At 42.5% G+C, this 15,772-nt stretch overlaps 1 protein-coding gene across 3 annotated transcripts in view; it reads left to right on the forward strand.

Moving 5' to 3' along the window:
• The window catches only part of LOC121576323, a 33,802-nt gene extending 19,452 nt beyond the window's left edge, over window positions 1–14,350 (forward strand). Inside the window, exons 3-7 of one of the 3 annotated variants that reach the window (XM_045215251.1) lie at window positions 11,108–11,449; window positions 11,540–11,886; window positions 12,015–12,075; window positions 12,195–12,443; window positions 12,669–14,350. In XM_045215251.1, the coding sequence (XP_045071186.1) occupies window positions 11,441–11,449; window positions 11,540–11,886; window positions 12,015–12,075; window positions 12,195–12,443; window positions 12,669–12,686 (684 nt within the window). In that variant the 5' untranslated portion in view covers window positions 11,108–11,440 and the 3' untranslated portion in view covers window positions 12,687–14,350. Of the gene's footprint in view, window positions 1–8,309; window positions 8,424–11,107; window positions 11,450–11,539; window positions 11,887–12,014; window positions 12,076–12,194; window positions 12,582–12,668 lie in introns of those variants that run through there. The other 2 variants (XM_045215250.1, XM_045215249.1) reach the window with 2 other exon arrangements.
• Window positions 14,351–15,772: the final 1,422 nt, after the last annotated feature.

The following is a 15,772-nucleotide window of genomic DNA, read 5'->3' on the forward strand; positions in this document are numbered from 1 at the left end:
TCATGTAAACACCTTACTCTGCTTATCTTAATTGCAAAAAAATCACCAAAAAAATGGCCTGGTTTAGATCCTACCTGTCGGAAAGATATCAGTTTGTCTCTGTGAATGGTCTGTCCTCCGACAAATCAACTGTACATTTCGGTGTTCCTCAAGGTTCCGTTTTAGGACCACTATTGTTTTCACTATATATTTTACCTCTTGGGGATGTTATTCGAAAACATAATGTTAACTTTCACTGCTATGCGGATGACACACAGCTGTACATTTCAATGAAGCATGGTGAAGCCCCAAAATTGCCCTCGCTAGAAGCCTGTGTTTCAGACATAAGGAAGTGGATGGCTGAAAACTTTTTACTTTTAAACTCGGACAAAACAGAGATGCTTGTTCTAGGTCCCAAGAAACAAAGAGATCTTCTGTTAAATCTGACAATTCATCTTGATGGTTGTAAAGTCGTCTCAAATAAAACTGTGAAGGACCTAGGCGTTACTCTTGACCCTGATCTCTCTTTTGACGAACATATCAAGACTGTTTCAAGGACAGCTTTTTTCCATCTACGTAACATTGCAAAAATCAGAAATTTTCTGTCCAAAAATGATGCAGAAAAATTAATCCATGCATTTGTTACTTCTAGATTAGACTACTGCAATGCTCTATTTTCCGGCTACCCGGATAAAGCACTAAATAAACTTCAGTTAGTGCTAAATACGGCTGCTAGAATCCTGACTAGAACCAAGAAATTTGATCATATTACTCCAGTGCTAGCTTCCCTACACTGGCTTCCTGTTAAGGCAAGGGCTGATTTCAAGGTTTTACTGTTAACCTATAAAGCGTTACATGGGCTTGCTCCTACCTATCTTTCCGAGTTGGTCCTGCCGTACATACCAATACGTACGCTACGGTCACAAGACGCAGGCCTCCTAATTGTCCCTAGAATTTCTAAGCAAACAGCGGGAGGCAGGGCTTTCTCCTATAGATCTCCATTTTTATGGAACAGTCTGCCTACCCATGTGAGAGACGCAGACTCGGTCTCAACCTTTAAGTCTTTACTGAAGACTTATCTCTTCAGTAGGTCATATGATTGAGTGTAGTCTGGCCCAGGAGTGTGAAGGTGAACGGAAAGGCTGGAGCAACGAACAGCCCTTGCTGTCTCTGCCGGGCCGGTTCCCCTCTCCACTGGGGTTCTCTGCCTCTAACCCTGTTGCAGGGGCTGAGTCACTGGCTTGCTGGTGCTCTTTCATGCCGTCCCTGGGAGGGGTGCGTCACTTGAGTGGGTTGAGTTACTGACGTGATCTTCCTGTCTGGGTTGGCGCCCCCCCTTGGTTTGTGCTGTGGTGGAGACCTCTGTGGGCTATACTCGGCCTTGTCTCAGGATTGTAAGTTGGTGGTTGGGGATATCCCTCTAGTGGTGCGGGGGCTGTGCTTTGGCGGAGTGGGTGGGGTTATATCCTTCCTGTTTGGCCCTGTCCGGGGGTTTCTTCGGATGGGGCCACAGTGTCTCCGGACCGCTCCTGTCTCAGCCTCCAGTATTTATGCTGCAGTAGTTTATGTGTCGGGGGGCTGGGGTTAGTTGGTTATACCTGGAGTACTTCTCCTGTCTTATCCAGTGTCCTGTGTGAATTTAAGTATGCTCTCTCTAATTCTCTCGTTCTCTCTTTCTCTCTGAGAACCTGAGCCCTAGGACCATACGTCAGGACTACCGGGCATGATGACACCTTGCTGTCCCCAGTCCGCCTGGCCTTGCTGCTATTCCAGTTTCAACTGTTCTGCCTGCGGCTACGAAACCCCTACCTGTCCCAGACCTGCTGTTTTCAACTCTAAATGATCGGCTATGAAAAGCCAACTGAGAGACCTGAGCCCTAGGACCATACGTCGGGACTACCGGCCGTGGTGACTCCTTGCTGTCCCCAGTCCGCCTGGCCTTGCTGCTATTCCAGTTTCAACTGTTCTGCCTGCGGTTATGGAACCCCTACCTGTCCCAGACCTGCTGTTTTAAACTCTAATGATCGGCTATGAAAAGCCAACTGAGATTTATTCCTGATTATTATTTGACCATGCTTGTCACTTATGAACATTTTTGAACATCTTGGCATGGTTCTGTTATAATCTCCACCCGGCACAGCCAGAAGAGGACTGGCCACCCCTCATAGCCTGGTTCCTCTCTAGGTTTCTTCCTAGGTTTTGCCTTTCTAGGGAGTTTTTCCTAGCCACCGTGCTTCTACACCTGCATTACTAGCTGTTTGGGGTTTTAGGCTGGGTTTCTGTACAGCACTTCGAGATATTAGCTGATGTAAGAAGGGCTATATAAAATAAAATTGATTGATTGATTGATTGAATTGGCTTAAGGTGACAATACAAGTAACGCTGTTAAAAACACCTGGTTTTCTGAGCAATCTTTAGAATTATTAGGACACGTAAACGCCTTAATTAGATTCATGTAGGCATATTTAATCTGTGCATGTGCTAGCACGAGCAGCGCAAACTTCCTTCTTTTGCACGAGTGCAGTGAGTTTGTAAAAAGTAAAAGTATGCATCTTATAAATAGTTTACATGTCCGAATTCGGAAACAAATATGCTTCTCAGAAATAATGTGGTCGCTGTAGTAGTATGTTTATTTTGATTGGCAATTTTCAGCATTTATCAAAGTCTCATCAGGTAGCCTGATTTCAGATGTCCATGCTATTCATTATCTTTGTTTCTCAGGGGACAGCCCTAACCATTGCTCTCTCAGTGGGAAGGGCTTATCATCTGGGGAGGCTCAACAACAACACGATTCTGACAAGACGTCTCTCCAGAAGAGTCACTCCAGATCAGAACGTCTCAGTAAACACAAGCAGAGACTTATAGGGAAGAATCCTCCCCACCGCTGCTCTGGCTGTGGGAAGAGTTTTTCTAAACAGACGGAATTGATTATTCACGAGCGGATTCACACTGGAGAGAAGCCTTATAGCTGTGATCAGTGTGGGAAGAGCTTCAATCAGGCAGCACACCTGACTATACACCAACGCATACACACAGGAGAGAAGCCTTATAGCTGTGATCAGTGTGGGAAGAGCTTCAGTCAATCAGGAGACCTGAGAACACACCAACGCATACACACAGGAGAGAAGCCTTATAGCTGTGATCAGTGTGGGAAGAGTTTCAATCATTTAGGATACCTGATTACACACCAACGCATACACACAGGAGAGAAGCCTTATATCTGTGATCAGTGTGGGAAGAGCTTCAATCATTCAGGATCCCTGATTACACACCGACGCATACACACAGGAGAGAAGCCTTATAGCTGTGATCAGTGTGGGAAGCACTTCAATAATTCAGGATCCCTGATTACACACAGACGCATACACACAGGAGAGAAGCCTTATAGCTGTGATCAGTGTGGGAAGAGCTTCAATCATTCAGGATCCCTGATTACACACCAACGCATACACACAGGAGAGAAGCCTTATAGCTGTGATCAGTGTGGGAAGAGCTTCAATTATTCAGGATCCCTGATTAAACACCAGCGCATACACACAGGAGAAAAGCCTTATAGCTGTGATCAGTGTGGGAAGAGCTTCAATCAATCAGGATCCCTGATTACACACCAGCGCATACACACAGGAGAGAAGCCTTATAGCTGTGATCAGTGTGGGAAGAGCTTCAACCATTCAGGATCCCTGATTACACACCAACGCATACACCCAGAAGAGAAGCCATATAGCTGTGATCAGTGTGGGAAGAGCTTCACTCAATCAGGATCCCTGACTACACACCAACTCATTCACACAGGAGAGAAGCCTTATAGCTGTGATCAGTGTGGGAAGGGCTTCAGGAAATCAGGAAACCTGACTGTACACCAGCGCATACATACAGGAGAGAAGCCTTATAGCTGTGATCAGTGTGGGAAGAGCTTCAATCGTTCAGGAGACCTGACTACACACCAACGCATACACACAGGAGAGAAGCCTTATAGCTGTGATCAGTGTGGGAAGAGCTTCAAACATTCAGGATCCCTGACTGCACACCAACGCATACACACAGGAGAGAAGCCTTATAGCTGTGTTCAGTGTGGGAAGAGCTTCAATCGTTCACTATCCCTGACTACACACCAACGCATACACACAGGAGAGAAGCCTTATAGCTGTGATCAGTGTGGGAAGAGCTTCAATCGTTCACTGTACCTGACTACACACCAACGCATACACACAGGAGAGAAGCCATATAACTGTGATCAGTGTGGGAAGAGCTTCAATCAATCAGGAGCCCTGACTATACACAAACGCATACACACAGGAGAGAAGCCTTATAGCTGTGATCAGTGTGGGAAGCGCTTCAATCATTCTGGATCCCTGACTACACACCAATACATACACACAGGAGAGAAGCCTTATAACTGTGATCAGTGTGGGAAGAGTTTCAATCAATCAGTACACCTGACTATACACCAACGCATACACACCGGAGAGAAGCCTTATAGCTGTGATCAGTGTGGGAAGAGCTTCAATCATTCAGGATCCCTGACTACACACCAACGCATACACACAGGAGAGAAGCCTTATAGCTGTGATCAGTGTGGGAAGAGCTTCAGTCATTCAGGATCCCTGATTAAACACCAACGCATACACACAGGAGAGAAGCCTTATAGCTGTGTTCAGTGTGGGAAGAGCTTCAATCAATCAGGAGCCCTGACTATACACAAACGCATACACACAGGAGAGAAGCCTTATAGCTGTGATCAGTGTGGGAAGAGCTTCAATCGTTCAGGAGAACTGACTACACACCAACGCATACACACAGGAGAGAAGCCTTATAGCTGTGTTCAGTGTGGGAAGAGCTTCAATCATTCAGGATCCCTGACTGCACACCAACGCATACACACAGGAGAGAAGCCTTATAGCTGTGATCAGTGTGGGAAGAGTTTCAGGAATTCAGGAGAACTGACTACACACCAGCTCACACACACTGGAGAGAAATCTTACTCCTGTCTATGTGGAAAGATCTTTGCTCATTCAGGGTCAATGAAAAAACACCACAAAGCACAAACATGTCATCTTTTATCGCCCTCCTCTCCTGCACCGGTTCCAGATCCCTAAATAAAGTTTCAATAGAAAATGTAACAGTTTTCTAAGTCTGATTACCATGGTAACCTGTGTAGCATAATATGCAGCTCTGGATTTGTATCAAGTGTCTCTTAGTAGGAGTGCTGTGTGTATGTGTGTGGTGGGGTGTGGGGTATTCAGAGCTGTATCTTATTTAATTAACTCCTATTATCCATTAAATAATTGTATAATGTAGAATAATGTTTCAACAATACTATGTGTATTCAATAGATCAATCAATTCAATCCATTATCTGCTCAACAACGGCTAATTATCACATTAATTCTGTTTTTTAAATCTATAATAATAATCAATTTTTTATAAGGAGCATAGGCCTCTTGTATAATTAGTTTGGTCCTAAAAGATGTTCACATATTTCTTGTAAATCCCTTCACCAGGTTTTAGTGTAGGTGATGGGACATACGGAAGTACAGAAGCCAATAGCCTATTAGAGTGGTCATATTAGGTTGTTGCATTTATTTTAACGTATTTTAATAGGGATATCTTTACACTTTCATTATTTTATGTTAAGTGTGCTCCAAAAAGATGCTCACACATTTTTATTGTGAAGCGAATTATGTGTTGGTTGTTTGGAAGAGGCATCATGGGGGCAGGAAGCCAGCTCTGCCCATCAGTACTTATAGGTCATGTCAACCACAGACCTCACACTCTTCTGTTTTCTCACGGCCACTAAGGTCTCCTACCTAACTTCTCTCTCTTCACTCTGGAAATACACTTGATAATATCTTATACCTTACCATTCTACTTTTTTATTGGTGATTTGGTACGACGAACGCATGCTTTCATGTAAATGTCATTGTAAAACATACATCTGGAATGTGGTTTCATGTTTTCTTGTTTTGTTTTACATTGCTGATTGCATATTCATTTTTAAATATATGTCATTTTTAAGTGTTTAGTTGTATTATGTAGAAGAGACCAGGATATGTTGTTGCCCTGTGTCTCAACACTCAATGTTATAGTCATGGTCCTGAGAATAAAACAGGTTTAAAACAATCAACAGAGAAACACATTACTTACAGTGCTACACATCTGTTATAATAAGTGCTGTTTCCTGCTTAATTGAAGTATCATGTGTAGTTTTTCACCAGTTATAAAGTTTGTTGTCTATCTTTATGTTTCTAAGGCTGAAGGGAGGGAGATGCAACAATAGCCTTGAGAACATCTGGACTAATATAGAACTCTGTTCCAAGTTGCTGTCAGGTAAAAGTAGAAGATAGCAGACAAAAGGATTCTTAGTGAAAGGGGTGTTGTTGAACGTTTTGTTGACTTTACTCAACTTTTATAGATCAGGTCAAATCTTATCCAGGAACTTTCTGAAATAGGATTAGCCTACATGAGATGTGAGATGTTATGTTGTCATAATGTAATTGAGTTTTGATATTTAAATAGATGTTTGATTGCTCTGGTCTAGGGGTGCATCAGTTGCACCTTGAGACTGGAATTCTCTCCCGGCAACCCCCTAATCCTTATCTGAATGCTGTGAAAACAAAGTAAACGTACCGTAGCCTACACATTTCTTGTCTTTGTAAGAAACGCTGAAGAAACAATAGCTTCCATGATGGATCCGGTAAATCTGGTTTCCTTTTAACAGTATACAGTGAGGGAAAAAAGTATTTGATCCCCTGCTGATTTTGTACGTTTGCCCACTGACAAAGAAATGATCAGTCTATAATTGTAATGGTAGGTTTATTTGAACAGTGAGAGACAGAATAACAACAAAAAAATCCAGAAAAACGCATTTCAAAAATGTTATAAATTGATTTGCATTTTAACGTTAGTTAAACCTGTAGTCAGCACACAGACATTGTCAATGTTACGATTAACCAACGTTCGTTAGCTAGCAATCAAGGGCTGACTGTTCTCAAATATTTGTGTAGTGTAAAAATAAAATGTTGGTAATTGGTGTAGTCTGACTACTGCAGTAGGCTACTGCTTGTCCATGTGGTAGCTAGCAGCAAGAAACCCAGATGAGAGAAAGGTGAAAGCATCCAGGCAGCAGAGATGAGCTTGTCATTAGCTAGCTAACGTTAGCTACATTGTAGCTATAAAGCATTATGTTTACTGTTATTTTGAAATAACATCTATATTTTATTGTATACAAGTTATATACATAGACAGAAGGGGGTTAGTTATAAATACAGTATATTTGGCTGTAGTTTAGTTTAGAAGAAAGACTTACGCAGTGTTGTAAAGTACTTAAATAAAAATACTTTAAAGTACGACTTAAGTAGTTTTTTTTGTGTATCTGTTCTTTACTTAACTATTTATATATTTGACAACTTTTACTTTTACTTCACTACATTCCTAAATAAAATGATGTACTTTTTACTCCATACATTTTCCCTGACACCCAAAAGTACTCGTTACATTTTGAATGCTTAGCAGGATAGAAAATGTTTCAATTCACACACTTATCAAGAGAATATCCCTAGTCATCCCTACTGCCTCTAATCTGGCGGACTCACTAAACACAAATGTTTTGTTTGTACATGATGTCTTAGTGTTGGAGTGTGCCCCTGCCTATCCGTAAATTTGTTTAGTATAAAGACATTTTAATTATTCATACTTTTACTTTTAATAATTAAGTATATTTGAGCAATTACATTTACTTTTGATACTTAAGTATATTTAAAACCAAATACTTTTAGACTTTTACTCAAGTAACATTTTACTGGGTGGCTTTCACTTTTACTTGAGTCATTTTCTATTATGGTATCTTTACTTATACTCAAGTATGACAATTGGGTACTTTGTCCACCACTGGATTTACGTTTATTTTTTGACCGGAGAATTACTTCTGCAACCATTGCAAAGACTTGCATAAATAGCTCTTTGTCCTATCCGCGCTGGTAGTCTACAACAGCTGCCATAATAGCAGCAGCGAAAGACCGGAACCAGTAATTCCCAGAGAGATAAGGCTGTTGAGATTCTCAATTTTTTTGCGCATGTGTTCCAAGTGGCTGTCAGGTTAAAGTAGACGATAGCAGACAACAAGATTCTTAGTGAAATGGGGTGTTGTTGAACGTTTTCTTGACATTACTCGACTTTTACAGATCACGTAAAATGTTATCCAGGAACTTTCTGAAGTAATATTAGGCTATATGAGACGTTTATTTGTCCTAACTTAATTATGTTTTGATATTTAAATAGATGTTTGATTGCTCTGGTCTAAGGGCGCATCAGTTGGAGCCTTGATCGATTTTTCTCTCGGCAACTCCCTGGTAATTATCTGAACACTACAACAATGTAGTCTAACTGTACTGTAGCCTACAACATTTCATGTCATACAAAGAAACAATGGCTTCCACAATGGATCGGGTAAGTCTGTTTTTAACAGTATAGGCCTGCTGTGTTGTATAAAATGTCTAGGCCTAGTTTTCATCATCTTTGAACCTCCACATTCCTGTGTTCGGTTTAAACGGCTGGACAAAAGAAAAATTGACTGTAAAACTTGTTGGGATTTTTTTCTCCAGCAAAGTAGCCTACTACTATATAATGTTTAGGAATCTGTGCCTATGACCTAATGATCTCTTCTTCCTCCCAAAGTGTTCACATTCCTTAACTGATTTCGAACACATGATACATTATTTGTAGTCCTCTGTAGCTCAGCTGGTAGAGCACGGTGCTTGTAACGCCAAGGTAGTGGGTTCGATCCCCGGGACCACCCATACACAAAAAAATGTATGCACGCATGACTGTAAGTCGCTTTGGATAAAAGCGTCTGCTAAATGGCATATATTATTATTATTATTATTATTATTATTATTTGACCAGATACTTAAGTGGCCGCTCTAACAAAGAAAACAAATGTCTTCTAGAATGGAAGGCAATCAGGAAGAGGCAAGATCAGGTGGGACCATTATAGCCAATGAGAGGGCAGATATGCGTGTTTCAACTAGTTACCACAGCCACGAAGTCAAACGTCTATATCGTATTTTTATTTATTTAGGGTTAGGCATAAAGTTAGAAGTGTGGTTAGGGTTAAAATCTAATTTTAATAAGACTAATGGTAGAAATGGGCGTGATTTATGACTTTGTTTGCGGTAACTTGTGACGTCCAGGCACTACTCCCATACAGTGTTTTTTTTTGCTTCCAAAGTTGCCGGGATGTCACGTGTTCTACTTTTACAAATACACTCCAATCATTATAAAATGTGTATTCTGAAAAATAAGCCAGAAGCCTGATTTTGGACCCAGTTAACCCTCTTGCTTCGCCTCTTCCTCGCTGTTTGAAAGGAAATGACTGGTATAAGAAATATGGTGGAATCTAGCCCATGCCTCCACCAATCCAATGCTCTTAGATTTGTGGTAAGTAATGAACGATTGAACATTTGAGGAAAAATGAGATATTCTAGGGATGCACCCAAATCATTCAGGGGCGTATGTTGAGGTGGGTGGGGGTGTTCGGAGCTGTATCACACCAGATACTATCTTTTTTTTAAAAGTTATCTATGACCAACAGATGCATATTTGTATTCCCAATCATGTGAAATCCATAGATTAGGGCCTAATTCATTTATTTCAATTGACAGATTTTTTTACATGAACTGTAACTCAGTAAAATCGTAGAAATTGATGTATGTTGCGTTTATTTTTGTTGAGTGCAATAATAAATGAAGAACCTAATTGAATAAAGTAATGCGCTTACTACTGTATTAGGTGTTCTGTGTCAGAACTGTTTCAACGTGACTTACGCCCATCAGAGTTTCTGTGCTATGAAGGGCTCAACAGTGGAACTGCCCTGCACATATCAACATCCAAGTCTCAGAACCAAACTGGTAAATCCAAGAGAAATGTAATGAGGTGCCTAAAATCCTGGGCTCAGTGCCAGAGTATGCAGGTCGTGCTGAGTACCTTGGGACTAAAGAGAAAGACTGCACCCTGAGAATCACAGGCCTGAGAGAGAGCGATTCAGCTGACTACAAGTTCAGATTTAAAACACAGTATTCAGAATGGTGTTACAGCTTCCTGGAACAACTCTGACTGTCACAGGTAATATATAATATCTAATTCTAATAATTCATTAGAATCATTTAGACCTGCAGGTGAAGGTGTCTTCAGCCACAGAGGAAAATAAGAGAACACTGACCTGTAGCACCACCTGTCTTCTGACCGACAACCCCAACCCCACCTACATCTGGTACAAGAACGGACAACATCTCCATGACCGTACTTCCCAACAATACTCCTGTAATACTCTAGTGGTCTGGCGTTACTCTGCAGACAGTTTCTCCTGTACTGTAAAAGACCATGAGGATTTTCTCGCTCCTACAGTGTAGTCTGGACTCACCTTTAATAATCATCTTAAGTATCAACCATTAAGGCCTGTGGACCAATAGTAGAACATGTGGGGAAAAACAGACAAATCTGTGAACTCTTGGATAGTAACACTAGTAGAAATTATACGGTATAATATAAAAGGTAGAAAATGGCTGATATTTATGCATAGTCACTTTAACTCTACCCACATGTACATATTACCTCAACTACCTCAACTAGCCGGTGCCCCCGCACATTGACTATGCAACGGTACCCCCCTGTATATATAGCCTCCCTACTGTCACTTTATTCTATTGTATATATAGCCTCCCTACTGTCACTTTATTTTTACTTCTGCTCTTTTTTTCTCAACACTTTTTTGTTGTTGTTTTATTCTTACTTTTTTTGTTTAAAATAAATGCACTGTTGGTTAAGGGCTGTAAGTAAGCATTTCACTGTAATGTCTGCACCTGTTGTATTCGGCGCATGTGACCAATAAAATTTGATTTGATTTGATTTATCTTGTTATACCGTTTATGATTATATATTTTTTTATCCATTTTAGAATGAGGCTGTAACAAAATGTGGAAAAAGTCAAAGGGTCTGAATACTTTCCGATTGCATTGTATGTGTCTATATTCTTTATTCATTTTAAATGAACCAGTCCAATACATCTAAAACACTTGAAAATAGTCTCATTATCGTTTCAGGAATTGATCAGATAGATACGTTTTTTTTTTCAGGTGTTCATGATCAGAGCTGTTTGAATGTGACTTACACCCATCAGAGTATCTGTTCCTTGAAGGGGTCAACAGTGGACGTTACTTGCACTTATAGACATCCCAGCTGGCATAACGTCACAGAAGTATCCTGGTTCAACAAATGGGAGTCTGGAGTACTGCAGATCTAAGCCAGGACCCAGAGTATGCAGGTCGTTTGAAGTACCATCCAACTACAGACAAAGACTCCACCCTGAGAATCACAGACCTGAGAGAGAGAGTGACTTTGCTGAATACAAGTTTAGATTTACAACAACTGAGGTAAAATGAGATACAGCTTCCCTGGAATAACTCTGAATGTCACAGGTAATTCTGCCATTACAGTATTATATAATCTAGTCTAAATCATTATATTATTGGTGGAAATGATGATTGTGCTCTTTTGTCTTCATTTAGCCCTTTTCAGACTTGCAGGTGAAGGAGACTCCTGCCACAGAGGAAGGGATGGTGACACTGACCTGTAGCACCACCTGTACGCTAACTGACAACTCCAACCCCACCTACATCTGGTACAAGAACAGACAACGTCTCACCAACCCAAACACCCAAGATAACTACCTCTCCCTAGACCAAATCAGCAGTGAGGATGCAGGCAGCTACTCGTGTGCTGTAAAAGGCTACGAGAATCTCCGTTCTCCTGTTACATTTGTTGGGGAACCAAAGTCTTTGAAGAATCCAATTGTAGGAATCATAGTTGTTGTTCTAATTCTCATAATCTGTCTCCTTGGGTTCATGTGGTTCAGGTGAGTGAGAAGAATTTACCCTTTTTCACATACTGTTTTATAATCAATGAAAATATTTATATTGCTTGATTGATTGTTGATTGATTTATTAATTGATTAATTGATTAATTAATTCACAAAACATGAAGAAGGCCTCCATTATCCACGTTTGACACACAAGACAGGAGAGACACAGTAGAGAATGGACAGGTGAGTCTGTTGGAATCAGCTGACTGAGAACTACAGTGATCTGTGTATAGATGGACTCAATGACTGTGGTAATATTTAAGTTTTCACCCCTCATGTTGTCTGTCTTCTCTCCCCATCAGAGAGACTCTAATCCAGTGTATGACAACGTCTCAGGCATGCCCATGGCCCCTACTGCAGCACAGAGACCAATCACAGACGAGCAGGATGACGTTACCTACGCAAGCATCCAACACAGAAACCAGGAAGTGCCTCTGTACTCCACCGTCCCACCCCCAGAAACAGGACCAGGATTTCCAATATGCTACTGTGAAATTCAACAGCCCCAGTGCTGCTCAATAGACATTGGGTTGGATTCAATCAAATCATGGGTAATAGGCATTGCAGCTTTTAATGTAATATAAAACAAATTTTAAATATGCTTTTTGAAAATACTATAATTACTCAATTAGAATTACTTAGATTTTGTCTTGAACTATCCCTTTAAATAAAAGTATATGCAAAACTGTGCAGTCCATATTCTACTGTTCTATTATGGTGCAGTGATGTCATTTTTTAAAGTAACTTTTTTGTTGTTTTAATATCCCAAAATAAAGAAACCAACCAGCGTCTGAGATGGGGAGCGGGAGTAGACTTGACAGTATCCCCCCCTCTCCAGCCACAGGACAACGCCGGCCAGAAGGATGGCCCCGAGGGTGAGGAGCGGGCCGGTCCGGAACTGGGATGATGTTGTGATCTTTAATGTCGTCTACCGGAACCCAAACCGCTCCTCCGGACCGTACCCCTCACAGTCCACTAGTTACTGGAGCCAACCCCCATGACGTCGGGAGTCCAGGAGGGATCTGACTGCTTAGGCCGGGCTTCCCTCGACGTCCAGGGGAGGCAGAGGGGGACGGCATCAGCCAGGAGACCAGGAACCACCGGCCTGAGGAGGGAAACGTGAAAAGAGGTTGAGATACAGCAGTTAGTGGGGAGCTGTAATCGGTAAGTAGCCTCATTGATCCCCCTTAGGACTTTGAATGGCCCCACAAACCGGGGGCTCAGCTTCCGGCAGGGCAGGCGGAGCGGGAGGTTACCGGGCCGCCCCTCTGCTCTAGTGGACCCTGGGTTAGGGCGCACCAGACACCTCTGAAGCTGGTGCCCCTCCTGGCCGCAATAGGAACAGAGCCCCAGCTGTCTCCGGCGACGCGGAGAGGTGTGTGGCCCCTACCTCCATTGGTTCAAGCTCTGCCTCAGGACAGCCAAAGGAGGGAGGCGAGTGGCGACATAAACTTCTAACCTCCCAGAGAAGATTATCCAGACAGATGGCCATCGAGATGAGAGCATCCAAGGATATGTTGTCATCCCGACATGCCAACTCCGTCTGGACCTTCTTGTGCAGACCACTAAGGAATAGAGTGCAGAGAGCCGGCTCATTCCATCCGCTGGAGGCCGCCACAGTGTGGTGAGGGCGTACTCCGCAGCGGTCTGGGCACCCTGCCGGAGCTGGAAAAGTCACTCACCTCCCTCTCTACCCTCTGGAGGATGGTCGAAGACCGCCCTGAACAGATACATTAACCTTGAATACGAACCCGGCTCCTCCTCTCTCCCAGACGGCAGTAGCCCACTCCAACGCCCCTCCGGTCAGCAGGGAAATGACTGTGGTAACCTTGGACCCCTCGGTGGTGTGGACTCCCATCTGATAGACGAAATAGAGGGAGCACTGGAGTAGGACGCCACAGCATTTCGATGGAGTAGTGGCATATTTCTCCGGAAGGGACAGTCGGGCATCGCTGACCTGGGTGGACGGCTGGGTAGTCTGGGGGGCTGGCTCACTGTGACAACCTGTGGTTGGAGGACCTCGGCGGTGGAGAACGCGGAGGACCTCCTCCATGGCCGTACCCAGTCTTGCCAGCTGGTCGTGGTGTTGATGGAGTAGATGACCTTGTTCGTTAACTGTCTGGAAGAGGGTTGAATCTTCTGCTGCTTCCATATTGGGAGGTGTTATTCTGTAACGTATACACCGGGAGTCAGAAATCAGGTGCAGAAAGTGAGTGTTAATACTGAACAGATACAAAAGCACAAACATGGGAAGTGTACTGAACGTGAGAGAAAAACCAATAACACCTAAGGACTGATGACAACAGGGGCTAAATAAAGAGGAAGTAATCAGGGAAGTGATGAAGTCCAAGTGTGCCTAATTATGAGGCGCAGGTGTACGTAATGAAGGTTGCCAGGTGTGCGTAATGATGGGTTGCCAGGACCGGTGGTTAGCAGACCGGCGACGTTGAGTGTCGGAGAGGGGGAGCGGGTTTAGACATGACGATCGTCAGATTGGGGGAGGAGAAGAGGTAGGGGGCCTACGTGGGTAACTGGGGGGCCATGTCTTGATGGGTAACTGATTAATACAAAATAAACAAATAAACAGAAAAATAAATAAATGTGACTGGTCAATTTTATGAGTCAGGGGCTGGGCCCAAGACACATTTTTTATCCAACCACAGGAGCTCACGCTCAATGTTCAAAATACACCAGAGAGCTTAATTTAGTCAAAAAAATTACTGTGGATTAAGTTTAAGTTTAATCACAAGCACATACAGGTAAATGCCGAGCCCTTTCCCAACAATGCAGAGTTCAAAAGTAAGAAAAAAATTTGTTAAGGAAAATAGTAACACAATACAATATCAATAACGAGGCTATTTACCGAGTCAATGTGCAGGGGTACAAGGTAGGTAATTTTGGTAATATGTACATGTAGGTAGGGGTAAAAGTGACTAGACAATCAGCACGTGTGTAATGTTGAGATGGAATTGCCAATCAGTAAAGCAGAAGCCAAGGGGTTAATAAGAACAGTGGTTAAAAACAAATGGTAAGAGAGAGAAAGGGAAGACGCCTTTATAAGATCCAGGAAAAGGTGGAGGCAGGGAGGTCCTCAGGCCGAGAGAGAAGGGGGGAAAGTGTAGTCACAAGGTTGAGACTGGGACACACAAGGCTCAATAGTACATTGAATCTGGTGGGGAAATATCAGACTGGGAGATGTGATCATTGTCCGGAGGAGCTGGAGACAGTAGAACAATGCCAGAAATATGTGAGGGAAAGGGAGCGATTGTTATTCGTTTTGAGGAGTAATGGGGTTGAAGAGCCAGGATTAAGTGAACTGCTGGGGAAATCTTCAGGGGATGTAGTATTTAAAGACGTATTTAGTTTCCTTAGGGAGACGAGAACATTGGGCAGGATTTAGATCTTCACTATCTCTGGTCCACACTCCAGTCCAGTTGGTGGCGGTATTGCACCTTAAAGTTGGTTGCCAACAACTAAATAAAATGCACAGAAGATAAAACCCATATTTACAGTGGGGAAAAAAAGTATTTAGTCAGCCACCAATTGTGCAAGTTCTCCCACTTAAAAAGATGAGAGAGGCCTGTAATTTTCATCATAGGTACACGTCAACTATGACAGACAAAATGAGAAAAAAAAATCCAGAAAATCACATTGTAGGATTTTTTATGAATTTATTTGCAAATGATGGTGGAAAATAAGTATTTGGTCAATAACAAAAGTTTCTCAATACTTTGTTATATACCCTTTGTTGGCAATGACACAGGTCAAACGTTTTCTGTAAGTCTTCACAGGGTTTTCACACACTATTTTGGCCCATTCCTCCATGCAGATCTCCTCTAGAGCAGTGATGTTTTGGGGCTGTCGCTGGGCAACACGGACT

The sequence above is a fragment of the Coregonus clupeaformis genome, unplaced genomic scaffold (genome assembly GCF_020615455.1).
Source record: "Coregonus clupeaformis isolate EN_2021a unplaced genomic scaffold, ASM2061545v1 scaf0403, whole genome shotgun sequence".
NCBI classification, from domain to species: Eukaryota; Metazoa; Chordata; class Actinopteri; order Salmoniformes; family Salmonidae; genus Coregonus; species Coregonus clupeaformis.